Below are 15,230 nucleotides of genomic sequence, written 5' to 3' on the forward strand. Positions count from 1 at the left end.
CTCCGGCTCTTCTTCAGCTGCAGAGTTCTTTGTCCATCTCGATCTTGGCTCGAAGCTGCCTGAAGGATCCAACCAAAGACTCCTCTTTTGCACTCACCTTATAAAGGGTTTATCCACCCTTTTGGTGCATTTGCATTGGCTAGCTTTGTTGCTGTGCCTGTTTCATTGGCTGACTGCTTGGACCGATGATCTCATATCCATCACCGTCTTGGAGACATGATGTCTGTTCTAATGACCCAGGGTTGCTCAACAGTCCTCTTGTGTCTAACCTTCTCTTAGGAAAGTTGAAGTTCAGCAATAAGGCCTTGGTCCTCCTATCAGTTCCTCTTTCCTTTCCCCTGACTTCTCACCTACCATCTACATCCAACACAACATCAGTGACCTTTGATTACAGTTACACATTTTACACCATTTCCAGTTCAATGTCAAAATCACATTTATAACCTTTTAGTTTCTCTGATTTAGCATTCATTTATAATTTTATAATAACCATTACTTATTAGTTACTCTTATTATAATCATGATGTGAGTTATTACAGACATTTCCCCAAGAAAGAAACCAAGAATAATCAATTATTCTAATTATTTGATACCATGTTAAAGTTACTTGTTTCACCTGTAAGTATTTCCACAAGTGTAAGAGTGAGTGTAAATATTCTTATAATCAAACCAACATCAACCACCGGTTAAACCAATATTAATTATTGGTTTAATCATAAGTTATCGTTATTAATTCAAGTATTTTACTCTGGGTTTTATCCAATTACTCAAAATGTTTAGATTTTATTCTTTAAACCTTTAATGCTCAGAATGAGCAGTCTGAACTATTTTTATTCACTGCAGGCTGGAAACTTCCTCTTTCTTCAGGAAGCCTGCTCTTCCTGTTCCATGACTCTCTTTCTGTCTGATTATGTTTTTTTATGATTAAATAGAAAAAAGTAGAATTAAAGAATTGCAGGACACAATAACAACACACACAACCAGATTAATTTTATTACCGTCTGACTCTACTGTTGGGTCTTGATGTCACCTGCATAATCAGTTTTAAAGATAACTTTATTTATTGTTATTATTAAACTAAAATCTCCAGCATGGGGAAGTGGGCTGAGCTCGACTTTTTCTCGACAATATGTCTTGACAAAAATGCATATGTAAGGACAAGAATAAGCAATTATGTCAGCTTTGATCCTCCACAGTGCTGGACAATATGGCAAAAAACATATAGATTTAAAACAAAAAAACTAATTAGTTTTTTTGTTTTAAGTATCTTAAATACTGCCAAACTGGTGTGTGACCTTCCTGTTTTATCCACAGCTTTCACTCAGCTATGAGGCACGGTGTCAAAACCTTAAATTGCTGTGCAGGTTCCCAACAAGTTGTTACTAGGTAATCACAGAGTGAGTGAGTTAGTTGATGCCACTCTCCTTGCAGGGCTTACTGGGCCCTGAGAGGTTGAACAGCTAAAGCCTTTCCTTGGCTTACATCCCCCAGAATGCTGTGAGTTCTGGATTGGAGTTTAGTGAATTCTATATTTTGAATATTCTGTCAGACATAATATCTATTGGTATTGGTCACGTGTGTATTGCAATATATATTTTTTATTGATTTATTGTCCCATCCCACAGACAAGGATTGTGGCATTTTGTGACATTTGAACCATTAAGCATGCCAACTCAAACTATCCAGGAATTATATTTCAGTTCAAAATACATCAAACAGTGTGAGATTGGTTCATTGTCAGTTAGGCTGCAAATGGTTTCTATTTGGTCTTTCAATGTCTCAAATGGTTATTTAGCTTCTAACTCTGGATCCTCAGTTACTGAAACTGTGTTGTTGGGGATGTGTCTATGTGAGGAGGCGTTTCCTTTGAGAGGTGCAGTCCAGCACCTCTCAGTCATGTGGCTTCGACCAGGAAGCCAGGCTGAGAGTTAGATTCACATCACCCATGTGTTCCGTCTGTCCACTCCCATCTGCATACATCTTTGCCCTGATGAAGCATTGTAGGTATGTTGTGTTTAATGTATTGTTGTGCATCATTATTTTTATATAATTTCTGCTTGTTGAGGTAGATGTCAAATATTTTTGAATGCTTATTGTAAGTTTGCACAACTTTGCTAATTAATTTGGGACAGTATTTAATTTAGTTACACTAAACTTATATGTACCGGTACATGTTTATAAAAAGACTGTAAAAGTGATGTATCCCCTTTTTTTGTGTTTTAGTTTCACACTTCCTTGGATTCAATAAACCTGTGGATAAAAGGTCAACTTTCCTCAGAGTCTTGACATAAGGAAGAGTTTAGCTGTAGTTGCATTTCAAATGGTGAAGGCAATAGAGAAACAACACCTTTACTAGATGACCACACACTTCAGCACACTCATGTTCAAACAATATACAAGTCCAGGACTTGTGCCTTTGTCTTCATTGAAAGATACTTTTAAACGCCTCTGTTTATTTTGTTCATGAAATTATTAACTGATATGTTCACTGCCTTCTTAGCAGCTGTATTTATACTGAGGTTAAATTGCTGGATTATACAGCTGGACTATATTTACAAGTAGTCAGTAGGTAATTTTCAAAAGACATTGGTTGTATTAATTTTGACTTAGGGGTGTCAGAGTAAAGGGAGCAGAATATTATAAAAACAGTACAAAATCTAAAACAATGTCTCCTGTGTGTTCTTCTGTCACAGAATATCTCCATAAGATGTGATGTCATTATGTGATTGACTGCTTAACTTTCTACAGGTCTACAGAGGAGCCAATGGAGGAAGAGCCTGTGTTGTAAAGAGGAACTGACCTAAAGCACCCAAAAACACCTTCACCTCCTTCTAGCACCTTCTTGTCCTCCTGTTCCTGCTCCTCCACAGAGTGTGTATGTACACCAACACACACACATATACGCATACGCAGTGTGGAACTGAATTGTTGCGGAGGTCTCAGATTGGCTGAGAACATCGAAGTAAGGCAGGAAAAGGCAAGTCCTGTACAAAACAGGGGCGCCTCTCTTTTCTTCTGGTTCATCCATCCAAGGATTCGCAGACGACTTGTTCGCATCTTCATGGAAACCAAAGACGAGGAGCGTCAGCAAGGTTGCAATTTCTGTACACTACCTGTATACAGCATCGCTGAACCTTGTCCAGTCGTTCTTCTTTTATATTTCCTACCTACTCCTCTGATTCCACTGAGGGACTTTTACTGTGGAAATAAAAAACTTTTATCTGGTCAAAATGTCCGACAACAAGCTGACGACTTGTCTTCTTGTGTCTGTCAGAGAAAACGAGTAGTCGCTTGTTGGAAGGGTAACCCGTTTTACAAGGAGCGGGAGAGCAAGAACTCTAGGTGCCTTTTTTCTGTCTAACACAAACTATTCAATCAGAATCCACACATCACTGCCAGTGCACCTCAGCCAACCAAGCAGCCCACAGAGGACTGAAGAACCGGCCAGATAGCGCACATACACTGCTGTTGTTTCAGTTGATCAGTGTATATTTGTTTCATCATCTGAATGCCTTAGTTTTTCTTTTTTTTTGTGACAAAGATGGGCAGAGGGGATCAGAAGAGCTCATAAGCTGTAATCTTTCCAGGTATTCCCAAAATACTTATTTGGTGTTTCCTAAGAGTTGTACCAGTGGAAATGTTTGTCAAAAAGCTCATCTGAGTGTTATTATTGAAGTTAATGTAATATAATGATACTGAGGAAACAATCTCAGGATCAGTTCATCTTCTACAAAACTAGACATTATACTGCAGCCCTTAAAGCTCACTTTGTTGTTTCTGTTGAGTCATGTGACCTGAGTCCCACCCCTTTCTATCCTCCAAAAAGAATTTTATATTGTGGCACTTTTTAAAATACCACAATTACCACCCTTTCTTTACTTTTCATTTTGAGTGTAATATTTTCCTTTTGCTGTAAATACTGTCCACCATTCAGTTGCGCATAGCAACATCACAGCATCTGTAGTTTGGTTTGTTTTTACATATCTGTACATACATGTATGTATAAATTACAGAATAATTTCTCTTTTTGTATGACAAGCAAAAATAATGTGTAAACTGTGTTTTATTCAATCAGATAAGATTTACGAATATACTCTATTTGAGGATCTGGTGTTTTAAAAGTTTGGCTATTTGACAGAAAGTTGGTGCACGGCTTGATGGCACCTGCTGTCACCGCAGCCTGCTTGTTTGTTTGTTTACAGATGCCAAGAGATGATAGGATGTTGAATCTCTTTGGAGGAGAATGTTGCGCTCAGGTTCCTCTGGCAGGACCACTGCTCTGTACTGCCCTCCTCAGGCAGGCAGCAGCATCTACACACAGGAGGTGTTCAAATCAAAGGTCATGACTGGCTTAGTAGGTGGGTCCAGTGACTGTGGCTTTGTATTCCAACAGATCTTCACAGAATGTTCCTAACTCCCAGACATGTTGCATAAATGAGGGAACAAACGGATGGTAGCAATGTTCAGACTTCCTCCCCACAATGGACAGAAAACTAATGTGTCCTTTAAAGTAGGGTTTGTGTCAATAAACTTCTTACAAGCAGTTAGTCCTTTTAAAGTAGAACACACATCCTCATTAATGTCTTCATTCGTTAGTGCATGTATAAAACTTCACACAAGCTTTGCAAGTATAGTGAAACAGCTTTTGTGAAAAGGGTCACCAATAATACAAAAGATAAAGAATGCAGAGTTTGATAGCGACCATTTTAGCTTATTCCTTATGTGAAGGCAGAAGTAGGTGAAAAAACAGTTAGGGCACCAATCCATAGTCAGCAGGTTACTTTGGTTTTTAACATTCTTGTTTGTAAAGATTTCTCAAGACGTTTTTCATTAATTAATTACTTTAAATAATAAAATTGTTCCAAATACTGTATTGACTTGGACCCCAGACTGGTACTATGGCTTCAGCTGTAACGTCTATACTGCTCCATTCTACATGAGCTATCATGTAACCAGTTTGAGTAAAAATACCACAGTATCGCTGTTATGATAACTACAGAAAACGATTGAACAAAAATGTTTAACTTGATCTCATTCCCTTTTTGAAAGGGAATGAGATCAAGTTAAACAGCTTTTGTTGTTTGATTATAGAATAACACAAGCATAACAAGTTGATATCATCTGGTTAATCTGCTCATGTAACCAGTCTGCAATGGGTTGCTTCAGTAATATTCTTCAGGAGTAGGTGCAGTTTCAAGACAGCATTAACTTGAATGCTCTTGACATGCCATGCCAGCCTGGCTAGCTACTGGGACATTTTGGACGAATTTTTGTCCATCTTCGTGCAGAATCTCTGCTCAGAGACAGAGTTTTCATCAGCCTCACAGCTTGACTGTACACATTCAGAAAAGAGCAGTGGTGGTGGTGCTAGTTTCCACACAACTTCCTCATGAGAGCAGAAATGATTTTAAACAGCTGAATATGTCTTTGTTGTAAGCAGGGGGAACAGTGTATTTGTCTTCTTACAAACCACAGCCTCTAAAGAAGGATTAGAGACTGTGGTACACTGTACCACAAACAAACTGATTTCTCTGCCACTTTCACTGGCCTCTCATTAAAAGGACTTTAAACTATCAGAATAGTTTGGAAACATGTTAACTTTCTAAAAACCTTAATTTGAGTTTGTGCCTCATTCAGTGTGTTTTGCACATGTACGAGTGGCTCAGCTGCCAGATGATGTTAAAATAATCATGACAAACCATTATTACTTATTTCAGGTCAAAAAGAAGGTCAACATTGTGTTGAACGTTGACCTTCAACATGCTAACTTTAGTAGTTAGCATGTTGGTTACATGCTAACTACTAAACATGTCCTTCCTTGGATCAAACTATTATTTAAACATACCAGTTCTTGTTTGTAGCTTGAAATGAGTAACTTCATAAACTGACAAACCCCATCATCTCCTGAAGTTAAAAAACCTTAGAGCTGGACCTATCCATTAAGCAGTGCTGTAAAAACATTATATAGAGACATAGAGAAGCTCACATGAAGTCACTTAACTAGGCATGCTGCAATAGACACTTCTACCTTTGGGTAACATCCATTTAGCAATATCAATATTTACTCTTTTGTAGATATTTAGATATTGAAGACTTTAGTTGAGTTTGTTGCTTTGACAAATGAACAACAGTCTCTGAGGCTGCATGTAGCACATCTGCCTAGAAAGTTCCCAAACAACTGAAAGGTTTTGATAATCATTCTTAATCCCATTGGCAGCTCAAAAGCAAAGTTAACCTTTCGTTTGTGAACTTTACAGTTGATTGATGAGAGGCAGCAGATTGAGACCTCAAACACAATTAAGAGTGTAGAAGGCTAACAGTCAGATGGAGCATTGTTGCAGCAAATTATTGCAATTCAACAACTTAAAATACTCAAATACTAATAATCATCCATTTGTGAAAAACTGACATGTGATGGGGAAGGAAGATTAACTTAAACTCACAACTTCCCTATTGCAAGGCGACTGCTTTTCCCACTGAGAAATCACCCTATACAGTATATATTACCAAGTTAAACTGTTAGCTCAGTCAAAAAACATCCATTTGACGGCGCAGAGTGCTATTGGCAGAGGCAGCCAGCTGTTTGAGCGGGATCATTTCTGTATAAGACCTGGAAAAGGACTGGAACATATTTGATCTCTCTGCACAAATGACACAAAATCCAGAGCTTGATATCATTCTTAGCAGACTTTGACTGACTGATGTAGCTGGCAGCCTCAGCTATGACAACTAGAAGACAGGAACAAGCTTTCTGATCTCTATTAAAAGAGCACATACCCAGCATTGTGTCCAACAGATGGAAACATTTTCAGTTTGAGTGGTTTTGAAGTGTCTGTCTGGGTAAAGATGTCCTTCAAGTTTCTACAACCTCGCTGTGACCTCTGGCCAGCCCAGGTAAGAGAAGTGTCACTGATAACTTCACAAAACCTCACTTCAAAAGTTACAAGCTATTCCTTTAACAGTGATGTGGATGAGCAAGCAGCAATTATCACCACGTTGTGTTGAGCCCTCCCATGTCTCCTGAAGTCAAAAGCTTTTATATGCCAAATGTGACATTTCCTGAGAATTTGCTTACACTTTATGGCTGTTTAGGAAACTGCAGTGTAAAAGTTTTAAAATACATCATTTCCAGGTGTGCTGTCACCACAACCTGAGACATTTCTATGAACCGTTGCAAATGGAAACCAACACTTTTCACATGTATTTATTGTTTTAACTTAATAGTGTATTATGATATTAGTTCACTGATACCAAAACTCCACTAAACCTAAATGTGGTGATGGTTGCCACACATTGTCTACGCACATGTTGTCTCTCAGCTCACATTTCTTTCTGACAAACAGAATGCAGAGAAAAAGCGGATCGACTGAAAGAAGTGTTTAATGTTGTGAAGATGTTTCGCAGCTTTAATGTTGCTATACACACTGACTCTTTTGCTACTTCAATTGATCCTGTATATTTCTTCAAGTTTGAGCCTGTGGTGTAGCTGTTGTGTCCTGTGAAGCCCGTGTTGGGGGGGTTACTTTGGATGCCCGGGCTTTGGGTAGGGAGCTTCATTCTCTGCCTCTTCTCTCCCAGTTTCTGGGGAGGAAGACATTCTCTGTTTGCTTTCTTTCTTCAGGTTTACCACGGAAGAGTTTTCAGAAGACAGCATTTATTTTTGTTGTTGCTGTTGTTGGAACTTATCACAAACACATTCCTGAATTATCTCCATCCATGATTTCATTTTTCTTTTGCAGATTGCTGTTGGCAACAGTCCTGTCTAGTTCTCTCTGACTCACATGTAAATAAAGTTCATATTTGTGTACACATGTGCAATACATGCTACTCAAGCAATCTGTTACTGTGACAAATATTGATAAATGCTACTTTTTGAAGTTTCAACCTATTTTTGCTCCTTGTCCTGATGAAGGATTATGTTGCAAGATCTTTAAAAAAGGGAAAGTAACTATTGCGATTCTTCACACTCAGTTTAAATTTAGGGGCTTGCTGACATTTTAACGAAGCCCTTTTGTTTTTAAAACACTCACTGTACTGTTGTGATGATCTTTCTTTTTTTTTTTTATTAATATTTTAAAGTGGGCTTGTTAAGTTTGTCTGGAAACTCAATAAAGCAATTCACGGACCGTTGCTGCTGTCTGTGTTTACATCTGCTGTGATGGAAGCGCTTTAGTTCAAATTGTTTTTTGTCAGCTAAAGTTACAGTGGTGGAATTAATTATTTGATCCCCTGCCATATTTTTAAATGTGTCCCTGCATGTAATTGTCTAGAATTTTATGTATTTATTTTTGGAGTTCATTTGAAAATGTTGAATAAGGATGATAATAAATTTGATTTGAATTTGACTGGGTAAAAATGTATTTAAAACATTACCCCCATCATCTCACAATAAATCAGACTAAATATTCTGTTTCACATAGCTAGGATGATTTTTGTTAGCTAAATTAGGGAAAGTTTATTTTTTTAAAATCAGATTTTTTTCTTGCTTTCTTCAAATTCAGAAGTGACCATACCCTGAGATTACTGACTGACCAGGTGGAAAAGACCAGAGGGCTGTTTCACAAAAGCAGGATTACACAATGCAGGATCAGAGATGAAGCCAGGCTTAACATAGCATCATCAGTTCATCTCCACAAAGATGAAGAAAATCTTTGTGAAACTTTCTCCGTTTCACATCCAGGATCAGGAGGTGCAGCTATGTTGAGCCCCAAGCGTTAACCTTGGGAATACACTGCCCCAAAATGGTACACTTTATAAAACTATTGCAAAAAATAACTGTTAATTGGCTCAGATCTATCCACAGATATAGGGTTTTTCATATTGTCAAAATATTTTATGTTTTCTGCCTGTTTTGTTTGAAAAAATCATAATTTTTGAAACCCAAAATACACAAAATGTTTCAAAAATAAATAGCAAAATGGAATGATTCTGATGCAGGTGTTTCAACTTTGACCAGGTCAAAACGTAACAATATTGATTCCTATGCATTATTTTTGGGGTAAAGAGAGTTAAAAAAACAAAAACTGAACTCTTTTTACATTTGTGACCTAAAATAGCACATCTTATAAAAGTGCAATAAAAATAATTATTTTCGTTTCCATCACTGCATTAAATCTTTTCAAAAACTTCAGATCAACCCAGAGGTATGAAGTTTCTCATTTTTAAAATCTTTTCTATGGTTTTCTGCCTATTTTGTTATGTAAAGCTCCTTGAACTGCATTGTTGCTGCTATACAGATAAACTTGGCTTTTTGTCCTAAACAAACCAAAAAAGCCCCCAAAAAACTATTTTTTGAAGGGGAAAACACAAAATATACAATATTTCCAACCATGCAGACACCAAAACTGCTCCTCACTCAAATCATTCCATTGATTTATTGATAACCTTTACTATTTACCTGAGAAGTGCAGGGTTAGCTGCAAGAAGTCTTCATGGAAAGAGAGGTGAATAAAGCCAAAGGCTGATTCTGATGTAAAGTCTTTCATGATGTGCATCACAGTGTGTAGAGGTCCATGGTGGAGGGAAGGCTGCTCCCTACAGTCCACAAACCCTCTGCAGAGCCGTCCTCTCAGCAGCAGTGCAGCTGCCGTGCCACATGGTGATGCAGGTGCAGAGAACGCTCTCCACCACACAACGATAGAAGCTCCTCAGAACTGAGTTACCAAGACCAGCTCTCTGCAGCTTTCTGAGGAAGTAGAGACGCTGGCGGGTCTTCCTGACCAGATGTGACATGTTGGCACTCCAGGTGAGGTTGCTGGAAATATGCTTCCCCTTTGTACCTGTAACTGGAGACCATCTCTACAGCTGCTCCTCTGATGTACAGGGACTGAACAGTCGGGTAACTTGCATGTCAGTGGCGCTGGGGTCCTTGCATACAGTCTGATAGATGGAGAATTTTATAGGAAGATAGTTAGCTATTAGACCACATGAAAAGATGTAAACCACACACATCCATCTGGCTAGACAGATAGACAGAGAACTTTATTGTCATTGTATGCTGGAGGCAATATAGTGAAATTGTATTGCTTTCATTTTAATAAAATTGCCACAAAAAAGTGCAAAATCAATCAAAGTATAAAAGTTTACAGTTAAATAAAAAGAAATGGTTAAAAGCAAATATATTAATTCATAATTTTAAAAGGCAATAAATGTACAGTCAGTTCTGTCTTAAATTTTTAATAGTCCTTCAGGATCTTCAGCATGACTGTCTCCTGCACTCTACTTAAAGCTGCAGTATGGAAATAAAAAATCACCTATTTGTTAGAAGTATCACTATGTCCTGACAGTGTTAAGACAGACAATCTGTGAAAAAAAATTGAGCTCCTCTGCGATCTCCCTGCGACCTGCTATCATCTGAACTAATACACTACTCTGTCAGAAACAACCAATCAGAGCCAGGAGGAGGGTCTTAGATCTGTCAATCACCTCATATAGTTGCTGCTCACACCCCTTCTCTTCACCCCCCCATCCCTGTCTCTCTGCTATGATACAACTGCTTCACCCCAACAGAACCTGCCATGAATGCTCAGACTAGTTAGCATCCCCACCAATGACAGCAGGTAAACAGTTTTCCTGGAACATTAAGTTGTTTCTCTGCCATTAGCATTAAGAAAAGGTTGATTGACAGCAATAAGACCCTCCTCCTGACTGGTTATTTTTGACTAGGAGCGGTGCAGTTTTTCAGATGGCTATAGCAGCTCAGGGAAGAGGTGGAAGAGCTTTATTTTTATAGATTGTCTCATATTACACTGTCATGACATGGTGGCAACTTTGTCAAATATGTGATGATGATGATGATGATGATACTTTATTTCAGACAAACTTTTCACCGACAAGTGTAAAATAAAACACTTTTCTATGAAGTACATAATCAATTACATAGAAACACACCACTAATTTGTGACTATGAGTCTGAAAAGGAGTATGATGAAGTATAACTTATATAAACATACCACTTTTCCATTCCTAAGTCATCGCATTGTTTTCCAGTTCTGACAGTAAAAATATGTTTTGTAAAAGTTACTGTAGGAAGGAGAAAAGGGTGAAAAGGGTTTTTACAAAGGCCCACCGGTGAGCTGAGTAGATGTATTTAATTCTGGGCAAATGGGATTTGATGATCTACTGTGTTGTTTTTTGGCAACTGCTCTTCCTGTCTGCTGCTGTACAGCAGTATGGAGTACCTACACTGTACAGCATTAAGCCAGTGACAATCTGGTTATCAACTCCTTAGACAGACCACACTGCCTGAAAGTTCTCAGAAAAAATGAGTCTTTGTTGGATTTTTTTTAAAGTAAGTTATTTGGTGTTGAAGCTCCAGGTGAGATCCTCTCATCTGAAGCTCCACTTGCTCACCATCCATGCTCAGCCTGGGATGCATTGTCCTCTTTATCCTGAAGTCAAGATGATCTCCTTTGTCTTCTTGGTGTTCAGGATGAGGTCATTTTCCCTTCACTATTAGTTTACCATATTATTAGCTTTTGAACCTTTTCTTTATAGGCTCCCTCTTTGCTGTCGCAGATAATAGTTTTGTCATCCACATATTTGGACAAGTCATTACTGTTTCTGGGTAGCTTTGAAGTCATACGTAAACAGGAAGTAAAGGATGGGGCTGAGGAAACAGCCTGAGTCTTGTACTCAGCACACCATACCTGTGCTGAGTGTCACTGCGGATAAGGTAAGAGAGTCGTTTTGGACATGCTGGGGTCTGTTGGTTAAAAAGTCCCGATCACAGTCCTGCTCCTAGTACCAGGGATTCTAGCCGCTCTGTCAACTTGTCAGGAGTTGATGGAGTTAAAAGCTGAGCAATAATCCACAACCTCCAGCATCCCTACGTAGGTTTTAAGTAATATTAGCAGAGCTGGGACAAAGTCAGTGCTTTGCAAGTCTGAATAAGTCTCAAGTCTTTATCCTCAAGTCCCGAGTCAAGTGTCAAGTAAAGACAGTCAAGTTACGTCTGAAGTCAAGACAGGCAAAAGTTGAGTCAAGCCCAAGTCTGAAACCTGGAATTTCAAGACCTTTCAAGTCTTTTTTTTTTTTAACAATGTTGCAATTCTTATTTTAAATTTGCACCTTTATGTTGCACAGTTCAGTTAAGCTTACCTGCAAAAATAGTCACATATTAAACTATAATTTTCCAGGTTAAACATTCAGTGACATGATATGATATGATATGATATGATATGATATGATATGATATGATATATAATGCTCTTTCTCAAACCAGGATATGTAGTTGAGACAAGGACTCATAGTGTCAAGCATGAATGGAATGCTATGACTTCAATCAAATTTCTTTTCTTCTGCTGTAGCTTCTTAGAAAACAATAGGCAGGGGAACATCTTATAAGAACTACAGTAACTGGTTTTCTCACTGTTTAGCCACTAGAGACTAACTCAAGTAAAACATAATAGGACTATGAAGTCATCTTGTCTTAAGGTGTGGTGTGGATGTGAAAACATCCAAAGGTAAAATACTTAATTTTATGTGCTGAGACAAAAACTTAAAGTCCATTTATGCAGTATGCATAACTTTATAAACTTTGATGAAGGAATTTTCCTTTTAAATCTAGAGCAAAGTATATATAATTGAGACAATATTTGAAATTAATTGAACTTAATTATTTCACTGAATAACCAATGATTATGTAAATGTGTTAAAAAAATACAATATTAATTACTTCAGATGACACAAAATCAAATATCTACCATATTTTGTCTCACAAATATTTTTTTTCAGCTATTGTTATTTTTGTAGCCACACCACTCTGTTACATTCATTCTTGTCACATAATTGAGGTGGAAACTCATTCCACCCTCTGATGGATAGGACAGGAATATATGAGAGGGTTTACAAATCCTCCTTCTGTTCGCTAATTGGCAAGGATGAAATTCTGAGAAATCAAGTACAATGGGACAAATCCTAGACAGAGCACCGCAGAGAGATGAGAATCAAGGGAAATTGCATTAGAAGGCAAAAACCAGGCAGTGCAGTTTTGGGTTGTTAAACATGTCAGACAGTGTCTGAGCCAATACATTTGTTCATGTTAGAGATTCTTATGCTTATAAAATATTTAAATACTTATTATATTAAAACAAATTTAGGTACTGTATATAAACACTATATTTGTCTAACCAAATGATGGTAATTTAATTGCACCCGCATGGGTTCTTGTTAGAACACTATGCATCTCGTAATATACAATTACTGAAAAAAAAAGGTTAACATTGCAACTACTAATAATACTCACACTATTCAAGAAATGACATGCCAGCAGATTTGTTTTGTTATCTAAGGCAAAATTATGAAGAATCATAATTCCTAGTCAAAAATAACCAGAGTCAGGAGGAGGGTCTTATTGCTGTCAATCAACCTTTTCTTAATCATAATCATAATCATAATTTAATGACTTCTTTTACATGGACAGGACATTAATGACATTTATTTCTAAAATATCCAATCAAAAACATGGTGGGGCTTCAGATAAAACTTCGCAGGAGTTGACAATCTTTTTAAAGATTTAGCCCAGTGATATATGTGATACAGTATCAGCATCAGCCCATATTAGCTGTAAAAATTAGCTGCCATTCTGTCAAAAATAATTCTGGTGAATTATTTTCACAGAAACTAACCCTAAACCTGTCTTTTTGTAGTTTGTATTTTTAGCATTAGAGGCCCTCATACAACCGTAGTCAGAGAGAAAGGGGGAAGAAACATCCAGCAAGGGAACTGAGGATGGGAGTTGATCTCGGGACGGCCGTGTGGAGGTCTGCAGCCTCTGTGAGCTGCTCCTCTTCTGGCCACAAGACAAGCACAGTCAGCAAAACCCTTTCTGGGTATCAGACTAAGTTGAATTATTTTTCTCAAGAAAAATGTCAGTTGAAGAGCAAGAATTGCTCCAGCCATCGCTGCCATACAGACCAACATTATGACAAAATTTCTTTGACGTACAAAGGGAAGTCTGCCTTGACATTTTATCCGGTCTGCGCACTTCCACCTCTGTAATTCGTCCACCACTTTCCCTGCTCGCTCCATCCAGTCTGGTCATTTCTTGAATTGATTACTATAATTCTCTCCTTATCGTTCTGCCTCATAAATTTATCCGTAAACTCAAACTGGTTCAAAACTCTGCTACTCGCATTATTACCAAAATGGCCTCATTTCACCACATCGCTCCAATTTTACAACTTCGCTGGCTTCCTGTTACATTCAGAAATCAATTTAAAATCCTGTTGTTTACATTCAAGGCAATCCACCTCAGCGAACCTCTTGTCCGTCTCAGCACCATGGAGAAAAGAGCCTGCTCTTCCCCCTGACATCTGTAGCATTGACTCTCTTCCAGGGGTGAAAGTAGTGGGGTACGTTCAGGTACTGCGTACCCCTAAAAGATTTAGTGGGGGTACGCAGTACCTGCAAGAGAGGGGAGCGGCTGTCTGCTGTAAAGAATCATTGGGTTCACTGTGCAGCCGTGACTGATTAGTTTTTCAAGAACAATTTATCAGGTATCATAGCGGCTTAATCAGTTAATAAATAACTTTTTTTCCCCATTTCATATTGTTTCTGAACTCTTCCTGCTTTGCTAGAGCAGGGGGGCGATATGTCGATAGAGGAAGGTTTTGAGTCGATCTCGGCATTAGGAGACAAACTGAACGCCGCCAGGACGCTGAGACCAGCAGGTCCTCCTCTGACTGGCTTATCAAAACGTTCATAACTTTATTAAAGAACAACAACAACATTTATAAAATGTGTTCAAATTAATGACCCAACAACAATAATAATCTCAGTAATTATTGTTTCAACAAGGTGTTGCGCAATTCTGTGCGTTTCGGTTCCATTACCAAAATAACTAGCAGAACATGAGTTTAAAATGAACTAATCAACCACCGCTGTGTTCATGAGAGGCTTTTTAATGATCGCAAAAATAAATCAAACCTGCAAACATAATATCGTAACGGACTAAATGTTATGTTTTTAACGTAACCTCAGGTCGGTTTGTGGAGCGCAGGCAGTTGCCATGGCAACGGGTGTGCTTAAATGATAAAGAGTAAAAAGGTGCGAGTGGTTTAGAGTTGATCACCTGTTCAGGTTGTTTTACCTTTGCTGTGGCTCATCACAGCCGCTGTAGTTTCTGAACGTTCAATAAACAACAAACTGATGATCTTGTTCTTTGTGAGTATACGTCATTTACAACAAACATCAAACACGGTAAATATGTTTCATTAAGTATTTAACAA

General features: G+C 38.1%; 1 protein-coding gene across 4 annotated transcripts in view; it reads left to right on the forward strand.

Moving 5' to 3' along the window:
• The window catches only part of hdac5 (histone deacetylase 5), a 93,048-nt gene extending 84,918 nt beyond the window's left edge, over positions 1-8,130 (forward strand). For all 4 annotated transcript variants that reach the window (XM_007565474.2, XM_016678237.1, XM_007565465.2 and 1 more), the window contains one exon: positions 2,749-8,130. In XM_007565474.2, the coding sequence (XP_007565536.1) occupies positions 2,749-2,788 (40 nt within the window). In that variant the 3' untranslated portion in view covers positions 2,789-8,130. The remainder of the gene's footprint in view (positions 1-2,748) is intronic.
• The last annotated feature ends 7,100 nt before the right edge of the window (positions 8,131-15,230 follow it).

This window comes from Poecilia formosa, unplaced genomic scaffold (assembly GCF_000485575.1).
Source record: "Poecilia formosa unplaced genomic scaffold, Poecilia_formosa-5.1.2 Scaffold176, whole genome shotgun sequence".
In the NCBI taxonomy this organism is placed as follows: Eukaryota; Metazoa; Chordata; class Actinopteri; order Cyprinodontiformes; family Poeciliidae; genus Poecilia; species Poecilia formosa.